This window comes from Populus euphratica, unplaced genomic scaffold, assembly GCF_000495115.2.
Source record: "Populus euphratica unplaced genomic scaffold, PopEup_1.0 scaffold179.1, whole genome shotgun sequence".
Classification (NCBI taxonomy): domain Eukaryota; kingdom Viridiplantae; phylum Streptophyta; class Magnoliopsida; order Malpighiales; family Salicaceae; genus Populus; species Populus euphratica.
This window is the reverse complement of record NW_011500059.1, coordinates 70,311-91,957: the sequence shown is the minus strand read 5'-3', so window position 1 is coordinate 91,957 and position 21,647 is coordinate 70,311. Positions and strand designations below refer to the sequence as shown.

Sequence of the window (21,647 nt, the reverse complement as noted above, 5' to 3'; positions counted from 1 at the left end):
ATAATTAATCTCGTTATTTACCTCTTAAGAAAACACCTCTGTGCCACAACAACAAGCTATTGATTCTTTCTATGAAAGAGTAACATGATTTATAATGTTGCGGTGAATAGACTTCTAGATGCACAATGAATCCTTCATGCAGTTAGGGCATCCTATTAATTATTTACAGGGATCCCTTTTTTCATTAAAAAAAGATGGATATAAGGATAAAAAAAAATATCTTAAGTGTAGATATTTATATATTTTCTGTGGATCATTGATTTTATTTTATATTTCTTCTTGTGTATGTCTTCCTTTAAAAAAAATAAAAATAAAAATTACAATTACTTATATATCATGTAGTTTCACTGAATTGCTAGGAATAGATAAAGAATTTTTACTTTGGCTGAGAATGCATAGAGGCTGACTTGGCCAAGGGCATGGTTACCTGTTACAAGGCAAGTTCATTATACCGCAAAGACAAGTTAAAATGACGTGGGAAGTGAAGGGAACAGAAGCCAACATTACTTGGAACTGATGTCGGTTGCAATCACTCACTCAACAATGGCTCGGATTTGATACCGTTTTCAGGCATGCTGCACATGAACTGAAATGAAAGCAAAAGACTGATAACCCCATAAAAGCAAGAGAATAGACAACCCAACGGCCCAATGAACTAAATAAAAGCCGAAGAAACAAAGAATTCAAGCAATTTAACAAGCTATATAGATTGACCTCTGTAGTAAAATCAATTAGAAATATAAGGAGGCCTAGCCCTCGCTGTCCATTCATTTCTAGCCTTGTAAAATCTCTTTTTAAAAGACATTCTCAAACCACCAAGCAAAGCGGTCCAATTGTATGACCATATCATACAATAAATACAAGACATTATTTCACTCAAGTTACAAATCTGCGCCTCCAGCTCCTCAAAGATAGATCTCCGTGGGAATATGCATGGAAACTTCATAAAACGATTTGGGGGGTTTGCTCATTCTGTGCAAGTGCGGACTGGTGAGGAAACGGTATGCTTTCTTCAGATAGTATCAATTTCTCTGAGAAAACTGGACTTTACTGCAGTCAAGAGATATGCTTGCATCTTCTTTTGCCTCGAAGGTATTAGGCAGTGCTAACATCCACTCGACTTTTGTGTAGCTGAAAGGCTGGAGTAATCCAGCTCCCACAGCTGCATTGGATACCTGACCAATTGAAGTAACCCAAACGAGCTTCGCAATGAGCACAGGACAACTTTCCCTCCAATGCACCTTCCTCAACTGGATAACAAGGAAGAGCTATTATATCATTTCCAGCTAGTATGCACAAATTATAATTCTTAAAACCCATGAACCAATTAAAAAAACATGCCCTGGGTAAGGCATAAACCAAGTATAAGGATCAATTGAGTTCTAGATGACGATGATGATATGGAAAAGTCAAGTCGGATTTGGGAAAAACATGGATAATTGAAAAGCACTTGTTTGGATCCTCTTTACATATAAACGGGATGGCAACAAATGCAATGCACCTTTATATATATATATAACAGGTATAAATTACGCATAATTCTTATGATAAATATTTCAAGATGCTTTCAAAAGTACTGTGTTATTTCCCCCTAAATCCTTCTCTCCTATAAGATACAAAATAGCACCTCCATCATTGAAATGTCATAAGTGTTGATTCATTATGGCCTTAGCGCATGGAACCGAGTTGTTTGTGTGGTTCATAATTTTCCCCAACTTCTATCAGTTAATGGTTTCCATTAGAAATCTCTATGCACTGAATACAAGGATGCCCTTTTCCAAAAGAGTGCATCACAATAGCTGCATAGGCCAATACATCTTCAAGACATAGCCACGTGGCTTTCATAAATAGATAATGTTATACCCAGAAATTATCTCAACTGATGATGAGAAGTACTTCTACAGCTAAGCAACACAATATGAGAATGGAGGTTGACCATTTGGTGGAAAAAACAAGTCAAGGATTTGAGAAATCTCTAGCAACTAGTGAGCCATTATACTAACTCAAAGTAAACCAATGAAGTTGCAATTAGTTCTGTGTTTTCTTCTTTATGAATAAACTTAAAAATGTCCAATGACTTTGGAATTTCTACAAAATGAGATTGCAAATACCTGCTGTCATCCACTTCAGAGGCTCAACAAAAAGAGATGAACACTCAGACTCACTGGACTTGTTAAAGGGGTTGCCACTTTTCTGCTTGCCCCATGCAAAAGATGTCTCGCCCTCTCCTGGAACATGATCCACAACATTCTCCCGCAGTGCAACTACTCGACGGCATTTCTTGCAGCGGTATGCAGGAATAGCCTTTTCCCCTTCATTTGGAGATGCTTCTTCCTCAGAGGAAATTTGTGTAGGTACACCAGGATCTGCCCCAAATTTAGAACTGTCTATCTTCTCTCCACGGTTGTAAAACTCACCTGGAAGCATGGGGAAATTAATCCTTCACAAAAAAATTTAAAAAAAAAATCACAGATTCAACATATCTAATCATTCTGTATGTTTGTAACAGGAAAGAATATGTTTCCAACAGACATGAAAGATAGATCTATAATAATGTTCCAGTTGGAAGAATTTAAGGATGAAAATTTAATTGGATAAGCAGGAAAAGCATCAAATGCTCAATGCATGACCCCTTATGCTATGCCAACTCTTATATGCAGATTCACATTTTGGAAGTAACCACTTCATGCAAATGCTCAAGGTTAAGGACGTACTAATGTCATGCCTCGAAAATTATGCTTATGCAGAGCCCTATTTAATGACCTGCTTTATCATACAAAAAAATAATTTACAGGTACAGCAAGTGAGGATCAATATACTAAGAACATGTACCCAATACTTTCAGGCGAAACCGCTTGTATATGGTACTAGCATGATCAACCTTGAACCCCATTTCCTCAAACATTTTCAACTGCAATGGGGGAAAAAGAATTAAGATCTATGACAATCACATTAGAAACCAATGTCTCAGTCACCATAAATGCATCCCAACAATCATATAGGTTTTACAGGACCCTTGCATACCTGTTCTAAAAAGCCATCATTGGGACAAACAGACTCACAGCTTCGCCTTAGGGATTCAAGAGCATCTGCAGGGACACATAGGGAAAAGATGAGCAAGGAAAAGGATGAAATATTAAATAACTCAATATTCAAAGAAACAACAACACGTATTTTTATGGTTGTCAGACAAAAGAGCCACCAGATTTTCAGAAAGCTAACAATGAAGGCCATCAGCATTAACCAATCAGCAGACCCAAAATGCTCCAAATAAAAAGTGGATGTGTTCAAACCTTCAAGGGACAACTGTTCAGTTTTCATCAAGTACGCTGTAATGATAGCTGCACTGCAAAGAAAACAAACGAAAGAAGGGACCAAACCATTAGGGCTTGACAATTCAGGGCAGGTCTTCTGAGCAATTTCCCAACACTCATAAATTGGGTCAGAAGATAACCTAAAACACTTCTTTTTTATTTTGATCCACTTCAGGATCATAAATCAATCAACTGAAAAATATCAAAACAGACTTCATGACCGTTTTAAATTAACCAAGAAAAAAGTCACAAATTTGCACATCAAATCCCAAGCAAGTAGACATGCAAAAATAAGGTAATGTTCTTTACCCCAAACTATCCATTCCCCATCCCGAACTAGTTTTCCAGATAATACCAACCATTGATGAAGCACACTTCACCGATGGATCCAAAATACATTTCATACTATATGCAAGAATCAGAGTAATGTTTTTCATCCCAAAATATCCATATCCATCTCGAACAAGTTTCCTGAATAATACCCAACCACTAATGAAATGGACTCCTCTGGTGTGTCCCAAACACTGTTCATACTATTCCAGAAAATCATTCGGGAGAAGTAGCATTGCATTTCAATATTAACATAATCCAAAATTAAGGGCAACAATCATTAATTTACATTAAAAAATACAGAGAATCATCATCATTATCATGAAAAATGACAACAATTTATCATATACCTTCTCGAAACGCCAGCAAAACAATGCACCAAAACAGCTCCTTCTTTTCTACTCTTCTCAATAAAATCCATACAAACATCCAAATAATCCAACAAATCCTCGCTCTCCATATCCCTGATCGGCACCGCCATTCTCACCAGTTTCAAATCCTTCCCTGCATACTCTAACCCATACAAAACCTTATTCGCCGCCAAACAACTCCTCCACTCATCCTCACCGTCACCCACGCAAACTTTCTTTATCTCCTTCGCCGGGATTACCACACCGCTTCTCCATTCCGTAAAGAACGATATAGACACGGAACTTAAGACCGATAAAATATGCGTTATTTCCGAACTTCCATCTTGCAGAACCTCAGCCGCGTCGCTTATGTTTCCGATGAAAAGATTCTCGCGTACAAGATACGGCATCACAAAAAAAAATAATCGAAGCTTATTTTCTCCTGCAAAAAAATATGGAATTATAAGCAAAGGAGAAATAAAAAAAATTATGCCAAAAATGATAACCTTTTGGATTAATTAGAAATTAGTAATCAGAGAGGATTTTGAGATGACCTGAGGAGGAATATTCCGGAGAAGGATTGAATCTTCTTTTTCGTGCTGATTTTTATCTTAGGCTACGGCTGCTGCGAGATTTGAGACTGTGGCAGGAATTTATAGGAGGTGGGTTAGCACGTGCGAATAACTGATTTGGTACGTGCGAGTGAATGCGAGGCTTTTCGACCTGGCAGGAGATGGAAGGGTTGTCTTTTTTCGTGTAAAAGCATCCCGCCATGCACTTTCGGTTGAAGGGAAATGACGTGGGAATATCAGGACAGGTGGTGGGGATTGATTGGGGTTTGTGTCTTGTGTGTGCCACGTCAGATATTTTCTTTTCTTTTCTTTTTGGGGTATGCTCCTATATTTATAAGACCTCACCCGTGGTCGCCATGATCTAAGAACAAGGAAGCTGGCGGAGTGAATTGTCTCGAGTTAATTTAAATTTTTTAAAATATAAATAAGTTTAAAATAATATTATTTTAAAAAATTAAGTTTTTTTTATTAATTTCAATTTAATCAAATTTTGAATCATCATAGCAACCCATCAAATCAAATTTTCTTGTGACTAAGCTTCTAGAAGCTGCTAAAGACTTAGAATTTTATTTTTGAGCAATATGCTGTTTAATCAATTGTGAAATATTTATTGCAAAGTTCTATAAATAATATTAAATATTGTTGATATTATTGAAAACACTTTTTAAAGATGGATATTTGGGAAAGCGTAACATTTTTAATTAATGTTTTTATTATTTACTATTTTGAGATTAAAATTTAAACTCAATTAGAAAATGAGGAAATGAAGTTTCTAAGGAATGTAATAAATGTGTTCTATCATTAAAAAAAATAATAAAAATAAAAGAAAAGGAGAAAGAATTGCCTTGATTTTTTCCCATTAAAAATGGTCATGAGAAAACGACGTGTCTTTCGTAGTTGAGTGAGATAAAAAGCTGTGCGTGTACAGGCAAAGCGACATGATCATGTGTAGTCATGCCGTACAAAGAAAGATGCATCCCATTGCATGAACCGTTAAAAGAGGACATCAAAAAATCGAATCTATCATGCGACCGAATAACAACAAGCCACATGCCAAATTATGCCACTCATGATTAAAGCCACCATTTAGACTTTCCATGGCTCCTGGGTCGTCTCCAAAAGATGCGCCGAATGTAAATCCAAAAATAAAACAAAAATATTAATTTGTCTTTTCAATACGTGTTTTAGATATATTTTTAAAAAATATTAAATAAAATTTCAAAATATAATCTTTTTAAAAATACAATTCTTATATATTTTTTAAAATATCAAATAATTATAAAATACTGTTCATCGCAATAATTTTTTATTGTTATTTTTTACTTTTATTTTTTATAAGGTTACTATGTTTTTAAGTTTGGTAATTTTACTTGATGTACTTGGATTATTTTTTTATTTTTTAATATTATATTAATAAATAATTTTTTTAAACTCATCAAATCATTTAAATAATATTAAATAATTAAAATAATTTTGTTTAACATATATTAAAATACAATAAATTTTTTTAAAAAATATTTTATCATTTTATTATTGCAATGCACATAAAAAAAATATTTATACTATTTAAATATTTATTTTATTAGTTTGGCTCTAATAAAAAGCATCTCACCCCGCAGATTCTCATAAGGTGACAATCTGTGCATCATCATTGTCCCACTTGTCACCATTTCAAGGCTTTCAATTATCGATCGTGAGGTAACATGGGATGATGTAGATGCGCTCATGATTGATGTGCACCATTGTGACATGACACACCATCATGGGCCTCCTCCATCTCCCTTCCATTACAGGCGCAAATGATATAGGAATTTCAAAACCTAAAGAGTCTAAACTCGGATTTAATTTTAATTAAATCAAATAACTTGATCATTTTTTTCAAACTCCATTGTTAATCATGTGAAACTCAATTATTATTTCAATTCTGAAGGGTATATAGCTAAATTAATTATATTTTAAATTAATTTTTTAAAAATCATTGGTTTGAGTTTCATAAACTTCAGAGCTACTGAAGATTTATATAGTCATTAATTTCGGGGTTTATAAAATTAGTAAAGTTCGTATATAAATTGACTTAAATACTTAAATGAATAAAAAAACACTATTATTTTAATAAAAATAATTAATTTAAGTTTGTATGAACTCAAATCCAATTTCTTTTTACAACTATGATTAAAGTTTAGAAAAATAAAAAGAGAAAAGAATACAATATATTATTCTTTTGACATAAAAAATAAATATATATTAGATAGATTATTCGTGTTGTACTGTAGGCTAGATCGATGTTTTTTAATGTAAAAAAAAATATTTAAATGATACTAATGTTTTTAAAGAAATAAGAAAAATACAAAACTTGAATCTTTAACTTAACTGGTCAAATAAAATCAGTTGATTTAATAATATAATTTTAAAAAATTAATAATAAGTAAAGTGATTTTTTTTATAATAATTAACTATAAAAAATGAAGAAGAAAATGTTTTTTGGGATACTCAACATCGCCTTGTCATAAACTCTGCCCCACCACCAAAAATAGCACCCTACGACAAAAGTTAAATAGTTAATTTATTTATTTTATTTTATTTTTAAAAGTGAAATACTAAAAACCCATAAAGAACCGTTTACTTTTAAAAGCATTAAAAACAGTTTAGTCATTTTATTATGCTTAAAAAAAGGTAAAAAAAACCTAAACCTAATTAATTTAGTAACAACTAATAAACATGATTAAAAAAATGAATTACCCTAATAAGCGGTCAAATGATTTTGTTTAAGAAAAAACAAAATTGATTATTAGACTATTCCGATCCAAATTGTAACAAGCCTCGGGCCAGTACAATGAAACCCTGATACGCATAAAACAAAATTGATTATTAGACTATTCCGAACCAAATTGTAACAAGCCTCGGGCTAGTACGTACAATGAAACCCTGATACGCAATGTTTTTTTTTTAATTGCTACAACAACAAATAGGTGAACTTGTGAGCTGACACAACCAACAATGAATATTGCCTTCTTCCTCGATCCTATTTGACCTCATCTCTATCGAGATTACAGTGACTTCACAAATGGAGCTCATGGAAAGAAAATACGAGACTTCCCAAAATGCTGATGAACTCAAACCCAAAACCTTAAGATGAATGAGTAACCTGAGCAAGAACTTAGTACAATATATTGATCTCCCATTTTAGTTATTTTCACATGGTCCAAAATTTGCGTATAAATCAAGAAGTATCTACCAGATGATACTCGGGAAATGCCCGTTGCGAAACAGGGACGAGCTGTGAATTTAACAAGGGAAAGAAGGTCGAAGATAGGGGCTAGGGTTCCTCTTTTCTCTACAAAACTTATGCACAATAACAACCAACATAATACGAAACCGCATACAACCTTGTACTAAAACTCACATAGCTCACAATATACACTGGCAAATTAATAACCCTCTCACAACCAACATCAAGCTGATTCTCCTCAACAAAGCTACGAGATTCATCCATGATTAGCGATCCAGGCATATACCATAATGTCATGTGAGAATGACCATATATGCAAGAATGGCATGCAAGGAGAAAACTCAAGCTGGATTGGTAACAGAAAGTGCAATGGTCATGAATGCTTTATCAACTTCCTTACTCTACTCCATCCATGGTATAAACAGGTAATTGCCATGACTTGGTATTCTTCTTAGGATCGTCGGTGAGGCTAAGATCATTATCATTTTCCTTGAATGTTTTAATGCGTGTTTTGGCACCCATCAGAATAAGCCTTTCAATTATAAATAATTGATAGTTGTTCTCAATCACGGGATCCAGGATTCCGCTGTAGTTAGATGAATATACCAATTTGTATCTGCAAAATATGAGCCACCAAAGTTCAATGTCAACTTCGACATCATAAAAAAATTACAACGAAATTCTATTTAGCATTTTTTTTTTTAAAGAAACAAAAGTCTCTTCCAATTGCCTGAAATGGTGGCAGAGATTTCTACAACATCAAAGACATCTCTTAAAAGGCATGAAGAGAGAGGCATCAATTACAGAGAAAAGTAAGTATTGACTGCAAAAAAACTCACTGCAGCCATGCATCAGAACCATGTTCAACAATCAGATACAACCAACTTAATCAATGAGAAAATAGAAATGCCATACCAAGCATCCACACCAGTTGAGTTAATCATGCAAGATATTACTTCTGGATGATTTTTTTTCCATGATAAATTAGCAAGTTGCAATGAAGTAGTACTTAGCAAACACAAAAGTTAACAAAAGGATACAGAATCATGAATTTTTTTCTCTGCTCATCTCTAATTTATTTCTTTTTGAGAGTTCTCAGAACTGTACGTATAATCTGTCATGGCCAAATCAATTGCATTACTTCCCAGCTAAGAATTAGAGACTACAATTCTCATTTTTTTAAGTTTGAAAAGGTTTACCTGACAGCAAGAGGTGAAAAGAATCCTGGTGTCTTCTCATTTGAAGCAATAAAAAGAGTTCGTCCAGGTGGAACCCATTTTTCAATCCTGTGGAGTATAAACTCTGGACGTGTATCCCTGTCAAGATGAGGATGTAGGGTCCTATAAACACCAAACCCATCCTTCCTGGTTTTTATTTTATCACCTCGACGAACATGCATGGAATCATAATCACCAAGAAGTGCTATAACCTGTGCACATGAGATCCATTGCAGGTTAATCAAAACCTGTTTTAAAAGAAACACAAGTAGACAAATGGTGTAGAACAAGCAAAGAGAAATTAGCAATATCAATTATTACAGACCTTATCCGCAGCATCCCTTAAACTTTGTGATGCCATTGTAGGAAGAAAGGAATATGGCAACATTATAGCACTACGGTTGTTTCGGTCCTTGCATTCCATGAACCTGAATGGCTATCATGATTAGGGCCTAGAAAGAAATAAGCAAGATTCATGAATCATGGAGACAAGTTATGTTATGACAAACAGCTACACTGAAAATAATAAGTGAAAACTCTTCCTTTTCTTTTTCCATAGCTATAGCAGTCACGGATCTTTTCCTTTTCCCTTTTCATTTCCCCTCCAAATAGAGTAGTCGGCTTTCTATCCAACATTGGCTTATTAAAATGGTTCAAGTCACTAAACCACTTGAAGAAAAACCAATCTTTTCATCACAGCCAGGCATTTTAGTTTGTTTCAGAACTTAAGAAAAAATGTCAACAAATTTTGTGCTTCAAGAACTATATTCATATTAATTGTGAAATTTCAAAAGCAATGAAAGAGAACTATCATTATTTACTCTACTCTTAAACTATTATCGAAACAAAAATACCATTTTTTCTTCCCACAATCACCACTACCCAATTTTCAAACAGCTCCTTTTCTTTTGAGACATTCCAAGGAAAAAAACATGAGAAAGCCAAAAGTATGGATGCATTCAATACCATGAAAGAGGGCTTGCTGTTCGATTAATGAGCAAGAGGTTCGAGTAGTGACTGTTCACTTTGAGATCAATCCGACTTATTCCTTCCACATGGGCCACTCCTCTAGCTCCCAACCTCATACTAGTTGATAGTACCTGAAACCAATCTTTTGAGTTGTCTAAGATTACAGGTACAGTTTCTGATATGAGATCCATATCATACAAAGTGTCCATGGAACAAGAGCTTTCAGCCCACCTGCCAATTAGAAGGAAGCAAGTTCAGATCATAGAACTTTTTTAAATGTATTCATTGATAAAAATGGAGGCAACCTGTTAATTCAATTAAATATTTCTTTTCATAAGAATTGAAAAGCAAGCATACTAAAGAAAAGGTTATCGCACCCCGTACAAGATGTTGGATATAACACACTAGACGCAACAGTTTAGCTCTGGCAATAACAGCAGTCCACATAATAGAATTTCAATAAACTTGCCTTTCCTCTGGATTCAACTTGTCAGACTGATGAAGGATCCCCTTCTTATTGTGGATTGGATTGATACACATCCTTGAAGGCATCACAAAAGTTCTGCAACAAGATATACGGCAATACAAGAAACGTGAAAAAACAGACAATATCAAATCTGCAGTATCTAACCATACTAACCTTTACAGCTAAAAAATCCACAACAAATATAGTTTCAATAAATCATAATTATTGGCTCATTTAATCACCACACACATTAAAATAAAATAATAATAAGAAAAATTATTATTATTATTATTATAGCAACTGAAGCCCCTAAATCCCAAACAATCTAGGTGCATAATACAGTTTCTTAAGAAGAGTCTCACGTGATCCAAATTTGCTTATTTCAGTTAACCCAACTTCAATGTCATTAACACCTAGAACCCCCATAACTAAGCAAGTAATATACCAAAATCAATTCAATAGAAACAGAGCATAAAACCTAATACCAACAAAAACCCACCAAAAATACACCAAATCCAGTGACATTTGAACACAAAAAAACATAACTTTATACAGATAGCAAAAAGAAAAACACACCTATTCAAGAACATAGCTTCTTCAAGAGCACACCTAAGGCTAGACTCTTGATGACCCAAACCTTCACAAGACTCACAATGTTTACCAGGACAATCAATTCTGCTACCCCAATACAAGTACTTCTCATGAATTGTGTGCTGTCTATAGGGTTTAAGGTTTAAGGTTTTTGTAGATGAAAAAGAGAACCCATTTGTGGAAATTAGTGAAGAAAACAAGCACAATAATGCAATGGCTGAGATACAAAGTATTAAAGTGAGAAATGGGGATCTGAGTTTTGTTAAAGGTTTTGGCCTTAGGGGTTTGTTTATTGTTGCCATTGAAAGATTGAAGTTGCAGGTAGAGGGAGAGCGAGATTTAAGAGCCGAGTGTGAAGAGTGTTATTATTGGCTAACCTTAGATTTTTAGATTTTGCCAGGTCAGCATGAGTTTTTTTTTTTTTTTACTGGTCCGTTAAATTGAGTGATTTTTTCTTAATATAATAATGATTAAACTCACCCGGTCGTCCCTGCTCAAGGAATTTAGTCCAAGCCAATAAAAAATTTAAAACAAAATCAAAGAAATAATTTTATAATTTTTTAAAATCAAATCAAGTTTTGTTTTAACCGAACCAGTCTAGTCTCGTCTTAATCCATTGTGTCCATTGAATCAACTTTGAGTTGATATTTTTTTTATCTTTTACACTTGGCTCGGGCTAGGAATGAATTGGCGAGATCTAGTTTAATCTATTAGATTAATTTCAGTTTAATAATAGTAGTTTTTTTTATCGAGTCAAAGTGATTATTTAATTAAAATACTCAATTATTTTTTTAAAGTATGCTCATAACAATTTAAACTTTGATGAATCTAATTTTCTCATGTTTTTAGAGCATATTAATTTGTATACTCATGATATACTCAAGGACTCAGATTATTTTAAACTTAAAAAATTAGATCTCAGAAATTTTTTTAATGTTATTATTAAATTTAAAAATATAATTATTTTAAATAATTATTTTTATAGAAATAATTTTTTATACCAATATATTTTTTATTTATTCTAGTCAACGCAACGTTCCTGGCTTTAAACATTGTTACGTGAAAAAATAATTTTGATTGTTAAACAAGTTTTAAAACAATCAAAATAGTATATTTATATTTTATCTAATTGAAATATATAAAAAATATAAATTTATAAAATTTTGTTTTAAATTTATTTAAATATTTTAATTATATATAACTAATTTCAATCAAATTTTTATAAATAATTTATTATTAGTCTTATTATTTTTAGATCAAATACATAATAAGCAAAAAAAATATTATTAAAATTTATAATAGTATTTAAGAACCATGTCAAAATTAAAGGGTAAATAAATTTAATAATTTATTTTTTAAAAGTAAAAAAAAATCAAACAAAATAATTTATTTTTTAAAAGTAAAAAAAAAAAATCAAACAGAAAATGTCAAACAAAAGGAAAAAGAAAAAGAAAATGGCAAAGGGCCAAGCACAATACTTGCCCCACACGTGCGTTGCAAGCCAGGTCCGCACTCCTGGCTCTATTATATTTTTTTTATTAAAAGAATAAACAATATATCATTTGTTTTTTTTTTTAAATAAAATAACAAATAAAAGGTTATCCATCACAATTTAAAAAATATGCATGTCAGTAAGCTCTTAAACCTGCAATCTCTTAGTTGTAAAGCGCTTAACCGACGAAGCCAAGACTTGGATTTGTTCTGGATCTATTAAAACATTTCAGTGTTTATATGAGCCCTCAAACACCATAAAAAACTGAGTTCTTTCAAATGTTGGAGGTTAATCTTCTTAATTTGTTTGATTGTGATCAAAAGGACACGGTTTCTATTATCTAAGTAGATGTGACCATTCTTGAAAAAATTTATATTTTTTATTAAAAATAATTTTTTATATATTTTAAATTGTTTTAATATACTCATCTTAAAAGTACTTTTATTAAATTGTTTTAATATACTCATCTTAAAATACTTTTAAAAACATAAAAAAATATTATTTTAATATATTCTAATATAAAAAACATTTTAAAAAATAATTATAATTATACTTCCAAATATATTTTTAAAAAAATTGGATGACAACTCACTTTGAGGTGCTTTTTTTAAAAAATTATTTTATAATATTTTTTTAATTTTAAATATTTTTTTATAAATTATTTTGTTTTGCAGAGTTTATCACTTAAATTATAAATTTAACAAATTAAATTATGAAATTTGGTTCAATTTAATATATAAACTTCTTAATATTAAAATAAAATCATTTTAAATTATTATTTTTAAGTCAAATTATGCTTCTTACATGTTATTCGAATTATTTTTAAATATGTTAAATTAACTGGATTATTTTAAGATAATCATTGTATATTTTAATTTTGAATTTAAATTAAAAAATTAATCAAGTTAAAAAATTTTAAAATTAATTTATTAAATTAATTATAACAATAATATCAAATAATTGCACGAGGTTAACATTCCTTTTCTTACATTATTTTTTTTTTATTATTATTTTAGCCCCGTGGAGAGCCCCATTTGTAAACAGTATTGACTTATAATATTAAAAAGAAAAACACTAGTCCATGTTAGCTTTATAGTATGAATTCAAATTTTTTTTTTTAAGAAAAAAACACATATGTGACCATCATGTCAATCTTTTAGAATTCAAACTAGTTTACATATTATGATAATGGTGATAGTATTATTTTTTAAATTAAATATGATTCAACATTTTAATTCATCTTGCTATATTTTAAAATTATAGTAAATTAGTTTAATATAATATTATTATTTTAGCCGATTAAAAAATAACTTAGTTAATAAGTAAAAAAAAATAAAAAAAATAAAAGTAAAAATAAAAATCTTATGACTAAATATCTTGCAAGCCTGAATTTAAAATTAAATTATAAATAAGTTATTTTGATATTATCTAGTTGACTTAGCCTGTTTAAAAATAATTAAAAAAACATATAAAAATAAAATCAATAAAAAATATTAAAAAAATATTTTTTTCAAAAATCAAACCAAATTTTATTTAAATTAAGAGTTGACTTGGTGGATCACTCATATTTAACCATGTCAAGTACGAGGTTAATCCATTAGGCAATGCAGGCTTGCTAGCATTCAGATTGTCATGCCTGAAAGGCAGATTCGATTAAATGCTTGGAGTCTTCTTCCCTCTTGGAAATGGATCACAAGTTCTTCATGAACACATTAATTCATAGACAGCATCAAACGTTTTACGTGAATCATGGAGCGTTGACAGTAATTCTTAACTGCAAAATTAACATTTTTTTGGCTACAAGAAAAAGGATTTGAACTCGAAACTTCATAGACACCAGTTGAATTAAGAACTCATTGAGTGGACGAAGATCATTATTACGAGGGCAGTTTCAAGGTGATGCATCATGAGGAGTGCCAACCCAACAGCGCACCATCATAAAAAGTAGACGTGAGCAGATGGCGATACTGTTTCAGTGTCTAGATCATCATTGAGAGACAAGAAGTCAGGAAACACACCAGGAAAATGTGTGATTCTACAGTTCTGTAATTCATTTCGAACCCCTTGTTTTGACGGAGTCGGTAGCGAAATAGCAACAGGAAGAATTACTGTTTCCGCTTGGAATTGGAAATGCTGTAAAAACCATCTGAATCGATGTTCTGTGGTTTGATAACTTCATGCAGATCACATTAAGGATTTATTAGAAAACTTAGTGCGATGGGTACACAAGGATAGACCCAAAAACACAACTCACTTCAAGTTTAAAGCTGTCTGCTAACCCTAAATACACTTTCTGATCTACCCTCATCTGTACAATCCTCTAATCCCAGTTGCACCAATCATAGAGAAAAAAAAAAAAAAAAAAAAACGACTTATATAGGTCAAGAAAAAAAGGTGGAAAACATACTTAACAATACATCATGTCTTGGCTTCATCGGCAGGGCATGCTGTATTGACTTAAGTTTCAGCTGACAGCACCCTTTGTGATGATCAAGAGAGCATGAGACTGTTTTGGGTGATTATGCCGTTGAAATTGCAGTTCTTGGTGAACAAGGAGAGTGGACAAAATAGTTCGTATTGGTAGGATTCATTTCAAGCCTTCTGAAATGTTCGTGAAGAAACTCCATGGAGAAGCCTGACAAACCCCAAGAAGCTTAGTTTCCCATCTGAATGTCTTATCCAGTCCTGGAGAACCACATGAACTGGTACTGATGGGCTAAGGCCAAGTTCCTGAAAACAGAGAAACAAATAAATTTTAGCACTCTGATTCAATATGAAGAACAAAACATGTCTCTAAATAGAGCAGACTTGCTTCATCATCGAAGTTTCCCTTTCTTGGAGGAGGAAACTACTCAGTAAAATAGACCTGTACCTTCATTTTTCTATGTTCTAAGTAAAAAATTAGATGATTAGAAACTTCAAATTTGAGTCTGACACAGTAATCACCTTTTCTGCTAAATTGCAAGAGAATTTGATCAAAAAGGTCATACAGGAGTGAGAAATTAATTTGGACCATCCAGTCCAAAACAGTTATCAAGGACTTTAGCAGTCGAAGAACATACCGAGGCAAGCTCCTCTATCATAATTGGTCTGTTGCCATCCTTCTCGAACAACTCATAGGCACGCCTAGCATGTTGCTCCCAACAATCCATTCCTTCCAGCTGATGCACACTTACGGCAACAGCAGAAAATTCTTCAAAATCCAATTTTCTGTATTGAAGAGAACTAATCTGAAGCACACAAGAGCAGACAATTAACTGGAACTCTATATCAATTCTTCTGATAAATAAATTAGATAGAATAGTACAAATAATTATACAAAAAAAGCACATTAACAAATAAATAGAACATGTGTTAAGCATTACCATGTTAACATAATCAAGGACCCTGGAATCCTTCATAGCATCTGTAGAGTGCTTTATTACAGCCTGAAAATACCAACATCTTTCAGAATGACATGAGAAACACAAGCACGCATGAAAAAGAAGAAAAGAAGGTGGAAGAGAAAGAGCTCACTGTTTTGAAGTTCTGCATAGAAATGAAGCCATTTTTGCTTGGCCCCAACAGTGTAAATTGTTCCCGCAGGTAAGCTAGCTGAGCCACTGTTAATGTCTTCGCCAGAGCCTGTCAAAAACAACAAGTTTGTGACTTTCACAGTAAGTATTAAGATTTTTATGAAGGACATTATACCAAAAAAATAAACAAGTTTTCGTCTCCTCCAGCTGGAATTGACTTTTGGCTTATGATGCAGACAAACTCTACATAATTGTACCCGTTGCCTTGTGCACCCATGTGCTGAGTGTCTAAAACCAGTACAACAAACAACACCATGCATTGAATGATCCTATATATCCATTTTTCTGGAATTGACAGTACATTTTACAACAATCCTCAATAAATGCAGTCTGTTCTTTTCTTTTTTCTCTTTGTTTTTTAGGGAATAAGCAGCACATAAACTTCAGATGGTTGACTGGATCATAGACAATTTAACTTTGAACAAATAGCATAGGACTCGACTAAAAAAGCTGGTCACTTCTCATGTCAAACCAATATGCATTTGAGTTGCAACTAAAAAGGGAGGACACAGGATCCTACTTACCCCCAAAGCAGATTTCCGAAGAGACGATGAGCTTATATAAGCTTTTACAAGCTTGTATACAATCATATCCAATGGAATTTTTATGTCATGATGATTAGCCAGCCATGGGTGACCTAAACATAAAAATGACACCTTAGAATTAAATCGTTGACCACATGTTGGGTGATCAAATAAGGACTATAACTTTAGGAACTTACTCAGAGCCTGAGCAGCGGTTAGTCTTTTCCGATAGTCCTTGTTCAACAGTCTCTTCACAAAATCTATTGCTTCAGGGGATAAAGAAGGCCAAGGAGCTTCATCAAAGCTTGGATCTGCTTTCAAAACAGCTCGAAAGATGCCAGATTCTGTCCGGGCCCAAAAAGGTCGGCTACCACATAGAAGAATATAAGCAATTACACCAATACTCCACATGTCTGCCTCAGTCCCATATGATCTGTGTAGAACTTCAGGAGCTACATAATATGCACTTCCCACGATGTCATTTAACCTCTCATCTGCAATAGTTTCAAATAGTCAAAACTCCCATCCACCATTGAATCCCCCTCCTCCCCCTTCCCAAAAAAAAAAAAAAGGAGAGGAAGGTGAGGAGCTGTATCCAGCAATGCTGACCTAGCTTTACATAGTCAGAGAGTCCAAAATCAATGGCTTTCAATGGGGAATTCTCCTCCTTGGTGGTAAAGAGAAAATTCTGAAATAAATATGCAGAAAACAATTAGAAAAGAAAGAGGACATGCCAGAATGGAAGCATATATACGATCTTGTTCAATCAATTGCACAGCTCTAATAATGAATCAATCCATTGATCAAGAACAGTAATTAAACAATCCATCAGTGAAGGAACATAGAAAATACCCCTGATCAAGAAAAGTAACCATACAAGAAAACATAGCATGGGCAAAGCGGGCACTTCTGACCTCCATTTAGTAGCATTAAATGTGTTTAAAGGGAGTAAGATAAAAGTAAGAACTCAAAACTCTTAAGGGAAATGGCAATGTGCAATCTTATCCATCAGAGCTCCATTTCAACCACAAGGCAAAAAAAGAAAAAAGAAAAAAGAAAAGAAAGTGAGAAGAAAATTAAGAGAGAAAGATCTGCAATAATATTGAACTTCTTAATACATGAACAAAATCCAACATTCCACATTAAATGGAGGCTAACAAACTGCATCCAAACTGTAAAAAATTCAAAAGTAACATGATCAGAAGTTATGATTATTTTGTTAATTGCTTACCTCAGGCTTTAAGTCACGATGAACAACACCTTGGAGATGGCAGTAGGCAACCACACTTAATATCTGAACCATAACAGTCTTTGCATCTTCTTCTGAGTATTTTCCACCCCTGCATAATATTAAGAGGATTTCAGCCAGTTAGAATGTCACACAACAAGCCAGGGATATACCATAAAGAAAACATTTGAGAGTACAGTACCTTGAGAGTATCCTATCCAATAATTCACCGCCTTTGCACAACCTAAAGAACAAAAATATATGTAGATGGTAAGTTCCACATGTGCAACTTTTCTGTCTGAAGTCTATGTTAATATAAATGTCAAAACTGAACTAACCGATGGATTAATTTCTTATTTCAGTTCTTTTGCTGCTTGATAATTAGATGCAAATGTGTTACAGATGACAACCATGCAAATGTACCAAAAGACTCGTAGAGTTATATTTTCCAAGTGTTTTGGTTAACATGAAGATTATTTATTAGTCAATTCCATCAAGCTTTTCATTGAAAGCAAAATTGATCAAACATGGCAGAATAATTTATATAATTGGTCTACATTTTTTTGACATTGAATATCAAAAGGCCAAAAGGCTTATGAAATTTGAATTGTAAGTCCTTCATGCTTGTAAAATTCACTAAGACATGGAGGGGTTAGTATCATTAGTTAGTTACTTGGCTTATCTGATTTTCCTTATCTTTAGTCATTTTCTTGACAGTCATTATCACAGTTTTGAGCCATAAACATAATAACCAGGGCAAAGGTAAAACAATCGAATGTATTTACAACCAAAAAAAAAAAGTGCAGACAAAACTTACTCCATTACAACATAGACATTGTCATCATCTTCGTAGGCATCATAGAACTGCACTAGGTTATTATGTCCCGTTAGAGCCCTTAATATTTTCACTTCACGTCTCACATCCTCTATAGCAATTGCAGTGGTCATCTGTAAAACATTGCCGGATATGCATGAGAACAACAACTCATTGGTTTCTACAGTCAATGGTCAAAAGGACTATCATTCATGACATAAATATTGTATCCTCATACCAAGGCCTCAACCATCTAAGATAAATGCGACTGTCATTGGTTTCCACAGTCAATTTCCAAACAGACAAATAGTACAAATAGTGATCCTTGTACCTTTGCCCAATAATTCAGAACAAAAATAGGATATGCTTTCACAAGTAGATTAATATTAGCAACATGGAGAATATTACAGAATACATTGTTTGCATTAGATTAAGCTATGATATAGTATAATTATCATGAAGGGGCAATAACTACCTAAACTTTATGGTCAGTCAGACAAAAAAAGAGCATTGAATTCAATTATCACCAACTAAATTAGAGCCATAGTGACCCGCGACATGTTTATCATGAGCCTGGATTGCCTAAACATTAAATTGAGCCTCCATTAATAAACGTTGACACACCAATTAACTATAAGAAAGGCAATGTCAAGCTACAAATGTCCTAACAAAAGAGAAGCACTGCGTATCTCAGGAAGGACCTCGAGAAAATCCATCATTCTTATCATACCCAGAGAACAATAATTGTAAAAAAACTTTAACATGATAAGTAAAACCCTTTTATACATAACACATAGCACAGCTGAATGTAATCCTACACTCTTCCACTATCACAAAAGAAGACAGACAGATCAGTTACAATAAATAGCAGCCAAAATTGCATTAAACCTCTATAGATGCTAACTTGCAGCCACAAAAGAAATATGCGCCTTCAAACATAAAAACAAATCACATCTATACATGAGTAGAACACATAACAATTAAAACATCCCAAATTTTAAGCTAATCTAAGGAATTACTCTAACAAATAAAAGCTAGTCAAAATCAAAAGATCATAATCAATGAGAGGTTAAGAACTAAACCTTGGACTTTGGAATAACTTTGACTGCCACATCCTGGCCTTTCAAGCTCCCTTTCTTTGCCTTAGCAGAGCAAGTATACCCAAAATGTCCACGCCCCACTTCCTCACCAAGCTCATAATGACTTACAAACTGCTTAGAAAACCCAAAATTCTTGTCCAAACCAATATCAGTCTCATTTCCTTCAGGAATTGAAGCTTCATTAGGCTTAACAGAGCCATGCCTTCTTGCAAGCAATGCACGTATATGCTTTGCAGGGGAAGGAGGTGGAAAAGGCCTCTTGAAAATCCTCAAAGGAGTGGAGCTTACACTTGATATAGCAGGTGAAGTCTTGAAGAGACTTGGTAATGGACTTGGACTGTAAAAGGGAAAGTTTGAGGTCTTGCTAGTGTGTGAATTTGGTGGCTGTGTTGAGTCTGTTTCAATGGAGAGTGTGTTGTTTTTGGATTGATTTTTCTGGAGCTCAATGGGTTTTCCATGACAAAGTCCCATGGAAACAAAACCCAAAACAGAGAATTCAAGAAATCACTTAAAAATCAAGAAAGTTTAAAACTCTGATCAAGATACTCAAAGAAAAGTACAGAGATTTAGACCATTTGAAGAAAACAAAAAAAAAAAAAAAAACAAAGAGAGTGAGTGACTAAATTTAAGGATTTGAGGCTAAAGAAAAGAAATTTTCACAGTGAATTATACAAGAAGGAGAATTAAAAAAAAAAAAAAAAAAGAGGTACTGATATCTAGACAATTTGAACAAAAAAAAAGAAGTCAGCAAGAAACTGAATTCAAGACTAAATTTTTACAATATGATCAAGAGAACCCAGAAATGATTGGCACTGTAAATTCCAAAGCACAAGAATTTGCCAGCTAATTTTGGATTGAAAAGGTGGGAAATTTAAAATAGAAATTGAAAGGGTGGGAAAAAAAGAAAAGGAATTGGACTTTACTGATCAAAGAAACAAGTGCTTGGAAAGAAAGGATGAGACAAATAAATAAGAAGCAATTGTTGGAGAAGAAGGGAGAAGGGAGCAGAGGACGAGAGAAACAAAAGAGAGAAAACTGCGAGGAAATTATATTCCAGGAGAGAAAGAACGGAGCGAGAGAGAGGGGCAAAAGCACAGTGAAAAGTGAAGAAAAGATGCTTAGCAGAGGCAGCAAGAAAAGGGAAAAAAGAGAGCACAAGGCTTCTTTTCCTTGCTTTTTTGCAAACTCTCTTTGCTTCTTTGTTTTCAATTTTATTTCCAATTACATTTTTTCTTTTTTTGTGTTTGTGTTAGCAATGGTTTTTGGCCTTTCTTGTGTAGGGAAATATCAGCTAATTTTGTGGATTGATGATTGTCTTCTTCTTCTCCTCCGCCTCCTCGTCCTCCTCCTCTTGTTGTATAATAATAATGGAAGTGGGGTTGGAGTTTGGATCCTTCCAGCCTGTCCTTATGGATCCCAAAATAACCAAGATGGATGTGGTGGGTTTTTCTTGCATTGTTATTTTTTCTTTTCTTTTCGTTTCTTTTTTAGTTTCTATACAGTTAAAGAAAACTGAGCTTCCATTGTCTTGTGTATTCCACCTTTGACCTGCTTTTGTTGGGCTTTGAGAGCTTTTGTCTTTCTCTTTTGTTTTTCTTTTTTCTTCTTACTTTTCCTCCAAACTATTCACGTACTTCCCACTAATTTGAAAATATAAAAAAAATAAAAAAACTGGGTATTTGGGTAACCGGTCAGTAACATAATTAAAAGCTAATTTTGAAGTGAAAAAGAATTAATTAGATTTAAAATTTTTTTAAAAAAATTACTCATTCAAGTTTAATAAATCATAAGAGATTTATATAGTTAATAATTGAAATATGTTTAAGCTAACTCGGATACTTATATTGTAATATCCCACATTAAAAAAAGAATATCT

The 21,647-nt window shown here is 33.0% G+C and overlaps 3 protein-coding genes across 5 annotated transcripts; all 3 read right to left on the bottom strand.

Moving 5' to 3' along the window:
• Positions 1 to 302: 302 nt before the first annotated feature.
• On the bottom strand, positions 303 to 4,649 carry LOC105107986 (dual specificity protein phosphatase 12-like). 3 transcript variants are annotated; one of them, XR_838971.1, is made up of 8 exons: positions 4,549 to 4,649; positions 3,995 to 4,436; positions 3,294 to 3,346; positions 3,025 to 3,089; positions 2,833 to 2,911; positions 2,112 to 2,417; positions 508 to 586; positions 303 to 427 (listed from the first exon to the last, which is right to left on the bottom strand). XR_838971.1 is itself a non-coding variant. In XM_011002112.1 (7 exons), exons 2-7 carry the CDS (start codon positions 4,402 to 4,404, stop codon positions 567 to 569), a joined length of 933 nt encoding a protein of 310 aa, XP_011000414.1. In that variant the 5' UTR covers positions 4,405 to 4,436; positions 4,549 to 4,649; the 3' UTR covers positions 303 to 566. The 3 variants fall into 3 exon arrangements, 2 of the variants coding, with proteins under 2 accessions (XP_011000414.1, XP_011000413.1); XM_011002112.1 differs by having other exon boundaries at positions 303 to 586; XM_011002111.1 differs by lacking the exons at positions 303 to 427; positions 508 to 586 and adding an exon at positions 683 to 1,250.
• Positions 4,650 to 7,723: 3,074 nt separating this feature from the next.
• On the bottom strand, positions 7,724 to 11,398 carry LOC105107985 (uncharacterized). The gene is made up of 6 exons (XM_011002110.1): positions 11,024 to 11,398; positions 10,451 to 10,543; positions 9,979 to 10,212; positions 9,338 to 9,440; positions 8,995 to 9,224; positions 7,724 to 8,411 (listed from the first exon to the last, which is right to left on the bottom strand). The coding sequence occupies exons 1-6, from the start codon at positions 11,338 to 11,340 to the stop codon at positions 8,192 to 8,194; spliced, it is 1,197 nt and encodes a 398-aa protein (XP_011000412.1). The 5' UTR covers positions 11,341 to 11,398; the 3' UTR covers positions 7,724 to 8,191.
• A 3,292-nt stretch (positions 11,399 to 14,690) lies between these two features.
• LOC105107984 (CDPK-related kinase 7-like) lies at positions 14,691 to 21,098 on the bottom strand. Its single transcript, XM_011002109.1, has 11 exons — positions 19,754 to 21,098; positions 18,675 to 18,805; positions 18,060 to 18,101; positions 17,861 to 17,969; positions 17,239 to 17,317; positions 16,827 to 17,123; positions 16,630 to 16,742; positions 16,047 to 16,154; positions 15,896 to 15,958; positions 15,593 to 15,760; positions 14,691 to 15,260 (listed from the first exon to the last, which is right to left on the bottom strand). Exons 1-11 carry the CDS (start codon positions 20,240 to 20,242, stop codon positions 15,123 to 15,125), a joined length of 1,737 nt encoding a protein of 578 aa, XP_011000411.1. The 5' UTR covers positions 20,243 to 21,098; the 3' UTR covers positions 14,691 to 15,122.
• Between the last annotated feature and the right edge of the window lie 549 nt (positions 21,099 to 21,647).

Bases quoted from the DNA above. Each gene is read 5' to 3' on its own strand.
- LOC105107986 (XM_011002111.1), bottom strand. From the start codon at position 4,404: ATGCCGTATCTTGTACGCGAGAATCTTTTCATCGGAAACATAAGCGAC. The intron at 2,912-3,024 runs GTATGCAAGGGT...CCCCCATTGCAG, and splicing joins ATGATGGCTTTTTAGAACAG to TTGAAAATGTTTGAGGAAAT. The intron at 2,418-2,832 runs GTACATGTTCTT...CCATGCTTCCAG, and splicing joins GTTTCGCCTGAAAGTATTGG to GTGAGTTTTACAACCGTGGA.
- LOC105107984 (XM_011002109.1), bottom strand. From the start codon at position 20,242: ATGGGACTTTGTCATGGAAAACCCATTGAGCTCCAGAAAAATCAATCC. The intron at 15,761-15,895 runs GTAATGCTTAAC...TGTGTGCTTCAG, and splicing joins TCCTTGATTATGTTAACATG to ATTAGTTCTCTTCAATACAG. The intron at 15,261-15,592 runs GTATGTTCTTCG...CTCTGTTTTCAG, and splicing joins TGATAGAGGAGCTTGCCTCG to GAACTTGGCCTTAGCCCATC.
- LOC105107985 (XM_011002110.1), bottom strand. From the start codon at position 11,340: ATGGCAACAATAAACAAACCCCTAAGGCCAAAACCTTTAACAAAACTC. The intron at 10,544-11,023 runs GTGTGTTTTTCT...ATCTTGTTGCAG, and splicing joins GAAGCTATGTTCTTGAATAG to AACTTTTGTGATGCCTTCAA. The intron at 8,412-8,994 runs GTAAACCTTTTC...CATATTTTGCAG, and splicing joins TTTTCACCTCTTGCTGTCAG to ATACAAATTGGTATATTCAT.